The sequence below is a fragment of the Radiomyces spectabilis genome (assembly GCF_025331425.1).
Source record: "Radiomyces spectabilis strain NRRL 2753 chromosome Unknown BYT42scaffold_8, whole genome shotgun sequence".
NCBI lineage: Eukaryota > Fungi > Mucoromycota > Mucoromycetes > Mucorales > Radiomycetaceae > Radiomyces > Radiomyces spectabilis.
This window is the reverse complement of record NW_026251933.1, coordinates 626,058-638,845: the sequence shown is the minus strand read 5'-3', so window position 1 is coordinate 638,845 and position 12,788 is coordinate 626,058. Positions and strand designations below refer to the sequence as shown.

At 43.9% G+C, this 12,788-nt stretch overlaps 3 protein-coding genes across 3 annotated transcripts; 1 reads left to right on the top strand and 2 right to left on the bottom strand.

Annotated features, from left to right (window-relative positions):
* Positions 1-1,702: 1,702 nt before the first annotated feature.
* Positions 1,703-4,273, top strand: BYT42DRAFT_516890 (uncharacterized protein). Its single transcript, XM_051565223.1, has 2 exons — positions 1,703-2,827; positions 2,901-4,273. The coding sequence occupies exons 1-2, from the start codon at positions 1,762-1,764 to the stop codon at positions 4,106-4,108; spliced, it is 2,274 nt and encodes a 757-aa protein (XP_051422254.1). The 5' UTR covers positions 1,703-1,761; the 3' UTR covers positions 4,109-4,273.
* Positions 4,274-7,251: 2,978 nt separating this feature from the next.
* On the bottom strand, positions 7,252-8,196 carry BYT42DRAFT_594173 (uncharacterized protein; the record flags this gene model as incomplete). The annotated part of the gene is made up of 1 exon (XM_051570748.1): positions 7,252-8,196. One exon carries the CDS (start codon positions 8,194-8,196, stop codon positions 7,252-7,254), a length of 945 nt encoding a protein of 314 aa, XP_051422253.1.
* Positions 8,197-8,484: 288 nt separating this feature from the next.
* Positions 8,485-11,621, bottom strand: BYT42DRAFT_573517 (uncharacterized protein). Its single transcript, XM_051568732.1, has 2 exons — positions 11,385-11,621; positions 8,485-11,305 (listed from the first exon to the last, which is right to left on the bottom strand). The coding sequence occupies exons 1-2, from the start codon at positions 11,453-11,455 to the stop codon at positions 8,860-8,862; spliced, it is 2,517 nt and encodes an 838-aa protein (XP_051422252.1). The 5' UTR covers positions 11,456-11,621; the 3' UTR covers positions 8,485-8,859.
* Between the last annotated feature and the right edge of the window lie 1,167 nt (positions 11,622-12,788).

Genomic DNA, 12,788 nt, shown 5'->3' with positions numbered 1-12,788 from the left:
TTTTTTTGATCAATAAATTGTAATGTACCAAAAAGGAATGAATAGACCTATTTAGGGCTGATTAGGTCATCTTTTTTAGGCGCGAATAGGCTGAATTATATTGCCACACTTCCCTTCAAGTACGACTATAGCGAGGCTGCACAGACCTACCGGAACAGATTACATATTCTACTGTTCCGACCTTTCGGTGGCTGTTCAGGCCAATATCGAGGTGATGAACCATCATCATCACCATTAATCCTACTTACTTCATGTTGAAGCTGTCCAACTGATATCATGGGTCGCGACTGTAAAGATAAATAGAAAGAAAACCCATGAACTGAGCAGGTTCTCACCCGATCCGCGTCTCACTCTCAGTTTCTTTTAGACGGGCGCGGATATACGCTGGACTGCGAGCTGACGTGCAGCGTATGTACAATGCTGTGCTTCTTTTGGCAAGCCGGTAATACGTCTGTCCGACTATCATTAGATATAAATCACATATGTATATAAACATAATATGGTGTAACGAGACGCCTCAGGGGGGGGGGGAGGGGAGGGACTGACGTGAATCTTGACCTTAGCATTCCAACCCCAATGACAAGCGGATTTCAGACTGAAGTTGGCACCAAGGATGCAGAGAGCGGAATTGCGCGAATCATGACACTTTTTGTACGTTCGATTCATGTGAAAACGGGGTATTCCTGAACATTTCCTTGGACTTTTATGCCATGTTTGGTATTCAACTTGAACGAGGTCGAAACTGGGCTATCAAAGCTTCTCTAAAATGTATTGCTGATATGTTGCAGGCCGTTTTTCTTGTTGTGTACTTGAAGTAGCGTATTTTAGTGGCGAGATGTGTCAAGAAAGATAGAAAGAGAAATTAACAAACGTGCTACTAATGCCAACGGTTGTGTGATTTGACAGTACATTTTACCACCAACTGCCAAGCATCCCTGATCCTTGGTTCGGCCAATATCGGAGTTTATGTATGCCACTCAGCCCGGTGACGATGGTTCAGGACTACAGCAATCCTTCAAACACATAAATGAGAATAAACATTGGCACTGAATAATGCTGAGTGAAATACTTCCGTCACGTTTGTCATATATTTGTCCAGCATATGCAAAGCTCCACTCTGCTGAGCTTGTTATATGTCAAAATTATGTTGCGGATGCCCAAAAAGTTTCTGGAAATTCCCCTGTTGCCATTTATTTCTTGGCAAACCCGAATACATCGACTGCTGGGGAAGTCAAGCCATTCCAAGATGTGTTTAGTAAAACGGGAATACTCGACTTCATCGTAAATCGATAGAATGGGGCTTCTGTACCAGAACATAACCCTCTGCTGCAGCTCGTCATTTACTGTTTGTCGCTATATCAAGAGCAGTGATAGCTGTAAGGAGCATTGTTTGTGCGACAATGCAAAAGCGCATAAACTGAAGCAGTAAGAAACTTATATGTCAGTCCGACCCACTTGACTGCTGTTGCGAACTTGACTACAGTAAATATCAAGCCCCAACACGGGCCACTTTATGTACAGCAAAGGAAAAACGTCATCTACTCTTGATTCTATAAAAAAAGTCATTATCTTGCGTAATCAATGAATATTCTGCTTTTATGAATAAGGTAGATGGTCAAATAGAGTCCATCATGATGGATGCGGGATAAAAAAAAAAAAAAAAAAAAAAAGGCACATGGTTCTTTTTTATTTTTTATTGATCGGTTTTTTACTTTTCCTGTTTCTATTTTCTTTCCCGCATTTTCTGACTTCGGGAAAAGGATGGAGAAAAACAAACGAAAGATAAGCTGTCTTCCATGCCGTCAAAAGAAAGTCAAGTGTGATGGGGTTAAACCGCATTGCGGTCGATGTGTGCGGAAGCAGTGCACTGACGCTTGTGTCTTCACCGCCCCGGGCACCGCCGGTCGACCTCCTAAAAACGCTGTGGTCAATAAACTTGTGCTGACCGCTCGCCACAGTTCGCCATTCTGTAAACAGTTCATCTTTGAAAATCTCGTTCATCCCAACTATTCGCTCCGTGATCCAGTATGCCATTCGCTGGCCATGAGCCTCCAACAAGTGTTTGCCAACATCTTCAAGAATCAACTGACCATGCAGAAATGGACCCCGCAGGACCAATCGCTCATCAGTGCAGGTTCGACGACTCAGATGCATGATCTGCGACCTTATTTTAGCTTGTTGATTGCCGATGTGTGCTGTCTTATGCTGCGTCGATTGGGCGAGATTTCAGTCAATCACTGTGACGACATGTTGATGGCATCCCGAGGATTGACGCTCGATGCCACGGACGACTTTTTTGGCGGCTCTGTCGGTACTACTGCGAACCCACTTCAATCCTTGTCGCCGCAAGAAGCCCTCCGATTGATTGAAGTCTTTTTTACCGTTCATCCATGTTGCATCCTCATCAACAAAACGATGCTTATGCAAAGCTATTGGACAGACACTGCCGATCCGTTACTGTTATCCGTTATTTGCGGTACAGCCATGCACACCACCCGTCTTTTGGAAGGCAAACCGCTCTGTCTGTGGTACGCAAGCTCATCATCGACTCGCAACCTCTTTTTGGATTATGCCTACACTCTGTTGCATAAGACCTCAGGCAAGGCGACGTTCACTCGATTCCAAGCGGTGGTCCTACTGGCACACTTTGAAACCATGTTTGGTTATCCCAAACGTGGATTTGCTCTGTTTGCCGTATCGTACTCGATGGCGGCAGAGCTCGGTGGGTTCCAGCCTTCCTCATCCGTCAGCAATCCCATTGAAACCGAGTTACTGCAGCTCGCTGTCTGGCTTGTTTATATTTCCACCGTAAGAGGGTCCAGTGAGAGTAAGTCAATCGATGAGATTTATCGATCAATCAAGGAATTCACTCACCCACTTTTTCTTCTCTGATATTGTAGTGGGCCATTTACCACGTCGCATGCTGGTCGAGTGTAAAATACCATTTCCCCCGATGAACATTCATCAAAGTGCATCGTACCAGTTTGATTCGGCCAACAACAATGTGCATTTCATGCGAACCTACCCGTATATTTTGGAGTCATTCTATACCAGTGCCGTGATTTCGCATTTTAGCTGCCAACTATTACTGCTTCTTCCTGCGATGCGAGGAAACATATTTGATACCAACAAGCCTCGGCCAAGTCCACCCGAATCGTTTGAAAAGTTAGAGTCCGGTTTGCATGGCGTACTACATGAATTTGCGGCATTCATCGATAAAACCTCGAAGCAGTGGTCTGTCCAACAGTTGTACACGATCGAAACTGTATGGTTATTATATACCATTCAGTGCCAATTTCTTCGACGAACCCTCCGTATGATGAAGGAGAAAAACGCGTTTGCAGATGGGAATGACGACATTTCGATCATCCTGGATAAAGAATGGTATCAACTGCTCGATCCCATTTACCTAGATCCGGCGGATCCAGATGTGGCGGTGCGAATTCAGAATATCCTCCCAACCGTATTCAAGATGGTCGACAAAACGAACCATTTTCTAGCCTCTCCCGCCCATTACTACGATGATCGCATGCTGGCTCCCTCGGAAATCATTCTATCCAGCATCGAAATGGCCAGCCGTATCTTGATTCTCCGGTATCAGTTTGTACAAGAAGCGCAAGTGCTTCAGTATTTACAGACGCTTCGTCAGTTATCGCTGAATCCCATTTGGACCGGCTGGACGGGAGCCGATTCCGTACAACGGCTCATTCAAGATTTTCTTACTGTATATACTCTTCCCGATCAAGCATCTTTTGCTTTGGATACAACCTTATTCAACACCTACTTGAACACATTGCTACAGACCAACAGTTGGCTCAACCTACCAGGTACAGCGATCCCATCCTATTCAAAGTCCAATTCTACCGTCGGCAGCAGTTCATCCGAAAGTAGTCCATGGCTTCCTGGATCTGATCCTGATCTTTCCTTTTTGAACGACCTTTCTCTCTATGCCACCCAACCATGTCCCGCTCCTACACCCCTGGCATTGGAATGGCCCGCGGATGCATCATCCTCAGTAGTGCCGTTTTGCAATGTATGTTATGGTATCCAAGGCTGCGTTTGTGGTAATCGTACCTATCAGCCTCCGTTGGATCTCACTGAAATTTGAATTGTTTTTACCTATCTTGCCCTCCCCGCTATTCATATTTCCACTACCTCACTATCCTTATTTCATTTTGCATCATATATCCTTTTTACATTTCATTCCTAGCATTATACTCATTATCATTCCAAAAAAAAAAAATCATTAAAGAGACGGTTTGCGAATTAAGACCAACGACTGGGAGTCTGGCTATCTGTCTAATTCGTTTGTGAGCAGCAATGTTCAACGGACTTTGAAATCCGCTGCCCTTGGTGACTATGGCAATGCCACATTTGCATGCTTTTAAAGACCCCAACAAGATGAATAAGCCATTGTAAGCATATGGGTTATTTGTATAGACTTTTTTTACGTTGTTTACGTCGTATCAATGCTAAAATAAAGAATATACACATATTTAGGAGGACAATGATCTTATTAAGGCACCAAAAATAACTGGGGACCTCAACCCACAAGTTGCGGGTAATGAAATTCTATTGTATTTATAAATAGAGAGTTTGGGTGGCTGGGCGTCAAGTCTTCGGACCTCTGACACATATTAAAATTGGAACGATACAGAGAAGATTAGCATGGCCCCTGCACAAGGATGACACTAAACTTCTGAGTTGGATTGGTTCTACGGAACCGCATTTTTTTTTTTGCTTCTTGTCAGCAAGTATCGTATCTTTTCTTGGTATCTAAGGTTCACGGTGTCATTTGTGTTTGTGTTCGTATCTGAGCCCTTTTTTATTTTTTGGTTGAATCGGTTAATGTCCACCTTTGTCGGCATATGATATCAGAGTCGAATTATTTTACAAGCTCCTGGGAACAATCTCGAGCTATAGGTCTGCAGATGGCCTTTCTTTCAAATGGATACGGGATTTTGCTGTTTAGCTATTGGTATTCCAGTTCCAAATCAACAATCATATTTTAGCCATGATGCCGTAGAACTTCTTCCTTCAAGTAAACATTTCGTTTTATGGGCCAGCTCATCCGAAAGCTGACCTCTTTAGCCAAAACTACCCTACCAAAAACCTGCTTTGCAAAATCGATGTGGAATAGCCAAAGACATATTATGTCTCCTGGTCAGAAAGAATCACATGTATCTTCTCTTTTATCACCTATGTCTATTGTCCGTGAAATCCGTATCTAAATAGTTCAGCGAAATCTTGAAACGATAAACTACTTTGTCTGGGCGGCAAAATTGTTGTGCAAAAGCAGTTTTATATGGTGGTCACTTTTCATGCTATCATATAAAAATGACAGCTGTGAGTGATTGAGAGTGCTTCTCACTTTTGAGCCGCCGCAGCTTTTCGTAGTTATCATAACTTCAAGATCGCATCCCACAGATAGCTCGTTCAACGGCTGAATGAAATAAAAGAAAATTCTTAGAAGGATAGTTAAAGACGCTCTATGTGAGAACGGGATAGGTTATTATATGTTGGCGAGACTCGGTCAAATTGCTGATAAATTTTATGGCTGAGATCCGAGAAAAACCATAACAGGACGCAGCCCTTATTGCTGTGTTAGGTTGACGGAAGCTGCCATGTCACACAAAAAAAGGGACTGAGGGGATAATCGTATGACAGAGAGACACGGAAGCCGACAAAGTTGCCACTAGGGCCAAATTGACGAAAGATTCCAGTCAAATATATTGTCTGCGCCGTATGATTACAAATGATAACGCGATTTACCAGCATGATGGTCTAATGACTTGAATACATAGGACCATAGTAGAAGATAGTCTGCATGATAAATCCCCATTCATTCAAAATGTTTATCCTGTCAGTCAGCACTTGCCAAATATGAACGGAGTCCGTAAATTACAAGGACGTTTTATGGGAATACTTCATCACTGATGACTGGATCCGTCACTGGCCATAAACTTTATCGTGTGTAAGAATAGGAACACTCTAAAAAGCATCCCTAATTTATGGAGATCATCTAGTGGCTAATGATCACAACATCAGTCCGAAATAGATAAGGACGTGTATCCCACTTTCGGATGTCAACAGGACAACGGCAACATATCATTCGGGGTTTGATGAAAACCATTAACCAAACATGGTAAGGTTGGAGCAAGCTTTAGAGTTACCCATAATTATGCTGTGATGATCGGCTAGCAAGCTGACTGAGAACCTCAAGTGCTTTTCCATCCACCATCCGCACCGCAGACCATACAGGCATCGAATGGTTGACAGCGTGTCCCTGTGAAACAGCATGGTCTTGGTGAGTCGTGATTAATATGCGGTAATGTGGGAAAAAAAGAAGTCTGCACGGTACATCGATAAAATTTGGACATCTGTGCAGCACAAGTGGCCCACTCAATGTGGTTTGCCAGGTGTAGGCTGTGCGCCTTCTCTGGAGTTAGTTGCCATTTTGACTGCCCGAGCGAGATATTTCCATTTCAACAAATCAACGCCGTTTGCTTTGCGCCATCTCCACTGCACAATTCGACAAAGCCCAGATACTCAGATAGTGGTCTCGATGCGTCCTGCCCTATGCCACATCTCAAAGAGAAAAAAATGAGTCCAGAACTGTTGAAAATGAGATGAAGATGACGCATATCTGCTTTTTCTTGCTTGGTTATTAATAGGTTGAGCTAAGTTATGAATTATTTTTATACAGGATAAAGGCAGCAATTATCGATGCTTAGAGTCCCGAGATCATCGTGACATGGATTCACCGCAAGCTTCCAGATTCTCCATGTTTCCAAACGAGTCGATCCCACAGGAGTGTTTGTTTTTTAAGAATGGGGCTTCCTCGGATAAATCGCTTTACACAGAGTCGGACTTGCACATTAATTACGATTCAATATTTGCTTGTTCTGGCCCCAGCTTTCTCAAAAGAAATTGCCAAAGTTTATCTGATTCGTTCGGTGCAGTTCTCTTTCTTATTTTAGGAGATATGGCTGCATCGCCTAGTGTTCTGTATCCTTTATCTCCAGATATTTGAAGCTATGCGGTTTTCTTGTTTATACATTTACAAGAGCTGATGTGGACTAGATTGGGGATTTATTTTTTGCATGCTACTTTTTTTTGTATTTGTTTTATTTTTACAATTGGGCATAGAGATTAATTTACAAAAAGTACAGTGTGTGTGTTTGTATAAAATGTATGTTACATGAAGTGAGGAAAAATGGATGAAGATGAGAAAATGAGGAGAGGTGTTAGTTATTGGTACACTTTGGTGATGATGTCGGTCAAGAGGTTCGAGAAGAGTCGTAGTTCTTTTTCCGAATCTTGTTTTTTCGATTGCCGATAGAGAATGGCTCGGACGAGATCGAGAAGAATGGTGATTTGGAAATCGATTTCTTCCCGATACAGACGATGTTTTTCGTGCAAGGCTCGATCGGCTTTCAGAGTGTGGAGGCGTTGTTTAGTGAAAAATTCCACGATATGATGATGAGCCATGAGCGCCAGATCTGACGGTGTCAAAAGATCGGTCTGGACAAGTGTGCCCGCGAAATGCACCAATCTTCGGACATTGCGACGCACTGATTGGTTGAGAATGCGTGCTGAAGAAGTGAGTTTCGGGCATCGCGAGCTCAGCAGTTGGTGCTGAGCTTGATGATGGTAAAGGATGGTCAAACTATCGAGATGGCGGTTGAGATGATTGACAAGCAATCGATGATGGATTGAGCTCGCTGGTCCCGTTTCGAATAATGCGGTGAGTGTAGGATACAGTGTCGAAAGAAATTGCGTCAAAAGCTGGCCCATGCGTTTCGAGCAGTACCCGACCGGCACCATGACATGATCCAGAATCAGTCCCAACGTCTTGTCAAGATAAAAATCGAGACACGGTTCCCAATTTTGCAATGGCGTTCGATCGTAGATTTCCACGGCCAACCGGTTGGCCACGCTTTGTAAAGTTGCTTGGTGGATGTGATCGTGGACGTAACCGTACCTCAACAGGTAAGCGATCGCAGAATGCACCAGATGGTTGAAAGCGTTCAAGCGGGGTCGTGTCAAATCAATGTTGTATTTATGCCATATGATCTGATGAGCGATGGACCGGCCGTGTCGGGATACGGTTGCCAAGTACCAGACATCGTCAAAACTCAAATAACTTGACACTTTAAGAAGTAGCTCAAGTGGAAGTCGTTTGAGTAGAATCATAAAAAATGGATGAAAATAATAAAGCAAAGAATAGAAGAAAAAGAGAGAAAGGTCAATCCCTTGCAAGGTAAAAACAAGGTATTTGAATAAAAAAAAGAAAGAAAAAGGAAAGAGAAAAAGAGAGAAAAGAGGGAAAAGGAAAACAGAGCAAGGGAACAAGGGAAATGAAAGCCAAAAAAAAAAAAAAGAATGTGTCGATCCGTATTCGAGACTCTTTACGAATTCGGAAAAAGACACCATCCCAAAAGATCTTGTTTCCCCCTTTTTTTTAACATCAGCCAAAAGGACAGCCTGGGTTAAACCCTAATTGGATATGGGTCTCTTGGGCCCAGAACGTTCCTCCAAAAAAAATTATCAAAACAGCTTTTCGATGGCAGCAACACAACAATATCGATCTGTCTTGTGTATAAAAAGTGTATATTTGTGTGTATATGTGTGCATGTAGATAAAATTAGTATTATTTAAATTGTAATAAAAGGTACGGATGTTCTCTCTCTCTCTCTCTATATATATATCGCTCTCTGTCTCTTTGCCTTTCTTCTTTTTTGACGCCTCTAATGCGCTTCTATCGACTGGCTCCATTTTCGAATCGTGTGAACCACCAAGCCTCTCTGACCTTTTTGCACCTTGAACAAGTCCACTCTTTTTTTTCTTGGGATGGGGTTATTGCGAGGCGTGTGAGGCAACGGAAGCAGGAGGATCGACGGCCATTTGATTCGTTTTGTGAAGATAGGCTTCTTGGACATCACGTTCCATAACAGAGACCATGCTTTTTGACATTTCAAAATCATACATATACGTGGTGGATGATTTGGAGATATCGATGGATTGCTGCAGTCCTTGTCGGGCAAAACTTTGATACCGTTCATCTTCATAGTTGATCATTTTCATATAGATGATATTGGCAAACACAAAACCGAGGAGGGGAATATGGCAATCATCGCGCTGCTTGGTCATTTCTTCCAGCGTGACGGTGATGGAGTTGGCGGCTTCCATGCAAACATGGAGACAGTGGAGCGAGAACTGAGTGGAGGGAAATCGATCGGAAGAAAAGAAGGGTTGATACAAGAGGATGCGGTTAATGTTATAATACATATGCACATATAGCACACAGAATCGGGCAAAGGCCGGGATGTCAACGCAGTAATGTCGTCGATCATCGTCCCGACAGTAACTGTGAGAACAGGATGGGGAGGACATAGGGGATGAGGATAATCCAGAGGAGGTCGAGGATGGCGATCCTGTGTTATTCGGGGTTGGAGGGGTCACACCCGGTTGAGCATGTCGTTGCTGCCGCCATTCTTCGGGCCAGGTATCATAAAATTGCTGGAGCTTTTGTTGCATGACAAGCAAATCTTGGGGTAAGGTCGTGTCCGGTTTGCCCGCGGTTCGAGCCGCCACCAGTCGTGCCATCACATCGCTGCGAAGAATTTGGAGCTGAATAAGGTATGACCACACGGTGGAAACATAGTAGTCAATAATTTTCTGCGACAGAGGGTGCGACATGGACGCGGGCGGATTCGTCAAAGGTAAGGGCGAGGGTACCGGTAACGGTGACGGCAAAGGCGACGATGGGAAAAACAAACTCGACTCGAGCGACCTATCGGAATCGCCTTGCAATACACGATACCATGTATTGAAATAGTACAGACACCATACCAACATGTTTTCTTGATACGTCAGTACACGGCCACTGTCGTAGAGCCCTAGTTCCTGCGCCATGGTGAAGGCGATCCATTCGTAAATGTAAATGACACCAGGATACCCGTTCTGATGGTTGCAGTACGATAACAAGAACGCGGCCTGACAATTGTCCAGCGACGGCTTGTCGAAACATTCCGCCAACAGTTCGCGACCGCGTAAGCAGTAGGCCATAGACAGGGCCTTGCCCATATTGTACTGCGGCGCTTCAAACGACGGGCGTTTGCTCCACACGTGAAGCTGGAATGCATTTCGAGCCGCCATTGCACAAATAGCATAAATCAAGACCTTGGATGGCCGTTTGGTCTTGTCCGGATCACGGTAACGGGCCAGTAATTCCACAGTGTCCACAATGGGCAAACGAATGACGGAGCAACACGGGGTTCGGCAGTACAGCTCGATCAAATTATCGGTGAGTTCTTGAGAAATGTCAATTGGATAATCTTGTGGCAGCGCATGCGTTGGATGGGCCCACGAATTCCAAATCGCGAAAGAAAACGTGGACGAGGTGTGAATGGAGCTTGCATCATCCAGTTCGATGGGTTCGTCGGTCATGAGGGAAGGCGAGCGTTCCTTTTGGGGCGATTCGGGTGCGGTGCGGGATGAAATGGTCATGGACCGTTTAAACTGCTCGACCAAAGTGGATAAATCATTAAATGAATTGACGCTACTTTCTACGGAGAGCCCTTTGTTGGTGGAAGTGATCTTCCAGGCAAAAGGAGGCATCGGTTTCATCTTTAACGAATTGTTGGCGCGTATACCGAGATCGCGTGTTTTCTGAGCAAAGTCTTTGGCCATCTTGTCAATCGACTCTTGCCACTGATCCACGACCTTGTTCATGGTCATGAGTACCTGTGACACGTGGTTGGCTTTGGGCTGCGTTTTCGTGTACACACAGTCGAAATGATTGGCTTCGCAACGGCTGCAGCGAGGTCGAGTTAAATCGCACTGTTGCAGATCCTTGAAACATTTGCTGCAAGGATAGACGGAAAAGTTGTTGGTTGATGCCACACGTCGTGCGGACCGACGACGATGGCGTGACTGGGACGAGCTTGACATGGAATCAGCATCGTCCTCGTCGTAATTCATATCATCTTCCTCGGTGGTATCGGACATGAACGAAGCCAACGAACGTGTATCTTCGGAAGCGCCGGGGGTTGCAACACTTTCTCCCGGTGATACTGGTATCCCGGGACTCGTACGAGCTTGCTGGGCTAACCGTTGCAACGAGATATTTCTCGTGCCTTCTCCAGACTTTAACCGATCGCCAAATTTACGAATTTTGTCGCCCAGGGTTTCCGTAGCTTTCTGAAGCTTTTTCAGCGTCGGTGCGGCTTCCGGATAAGTACAATCGATGCCTCGTCGTTGACATCGTGAACAAGCCGGTCGACGACGATCGCAAGCATGTCTGAATCATTCATCAGTACCTCTGTCCAAATGCCAGGTCATCTATTGCCACATTTCCAAAAAAAAAAAAAGATAGTTACCTGAATCCTCGACATCGGAAACAGGCAGCTGCCAGATTGCTGTTGGACGATTCCTTGGATTCATCAGCCATAAACTGCTGCTTCGTTTACAAGTGGATAATCACGTTTTTCAATCGTATGCAAGAAGTAGAAGAGAACAAGAGAATAAAAGAAAAAAAAAAGTCGTTTATGGTTACGTCTTTCGCAATCTCCTTCCACTCAAGTTGAAAAAAATACGGATGATGAAATGAGGAAAATTGAAAGGGATTTTGAAAGGATTGAGGAATTGACAGAGATGATGAAGAATGTTGAGAAGGCAAAGAAGAAAAAACAAATATGGGTGGAGCTGCACCTGAATAAGAATAGAATAGTCCGTTTCATTCGGCCGGAGTGAATTACTTTTCTTTTGGTTGGCTGAATGTGCTATTTTTTTACCCTCTTTTATTTTATCCGTACAACGGCAGAAAGTTTGTGCGATGTTCATTCAATGACTTCTCACTGTGTGGAAATGCTTGGCTTCGCTTTAATAGCAATCTATTCTGAATACAGTCATGTTGATAAATGTTGGTGTTTATCCGTGTTCCCCAAAAGGAACAACACGGCCGTTTTCGGTGGAGCACCAAATAGGAAAAAATCACAACCCCGTCATCTCATCCCCAAGAAAGCTGTACCTGAGTCATCGTTCGTTTTCCTGTCACACAATACTTGGATGGAAATGCAGCTTGTGTGTTGCCATCCAACATTTTGCATCACCGAATGCCACCTTCACATGTCACTCATACCCCGTTGGACAGTGAGAAACACCACCATTTTACCGCATATGTATTCATTGTTCCTTGCATCTTATGCCCACGCTATTTATTTTTTCAATCGCTGCTTTTGTATTTTTGACAGCTTTCCCTCTCCATCAACCGGACAGTGGTTGAAACCCCGCAATACAGGATTTCAGAATGACGATGAACCAGAGCAATTACTGTAGGCCACTTTTCCTAATGATGTCTGCTCTCTACGCAATAATTTCAGGACTGCCAGTTTGTATGTTTGACTTATTTTATAAGTATATTTTATTTGAATTTTCTAGTCCTTAGTCATCGCCATATAGCGCCATATGACACCATCCTCGGCTGCCATACACATAGCGACACAAATATAATGGAAAAATCGAGAACAAGTTTGCCCGTATATAATTCATTCTAACTTACGTACTGATATTTTTTTTCGAGATAAGAAACATGATATCCCTTTCGACCGAAACCCGCGACGTACTTTTAAGCTATAGAAACCAAAGCGCCGGAGCTATTATGGCTAAACACACTATCTTAATGAGGCCAGTCTCTTCAATAAGTCTTTCTAATTAGAGACTGATGTGAATGGCATGCTCTTGCATTGCGTTAGCGAAAGAAGCGAACCTTGGCAAGATGTTTA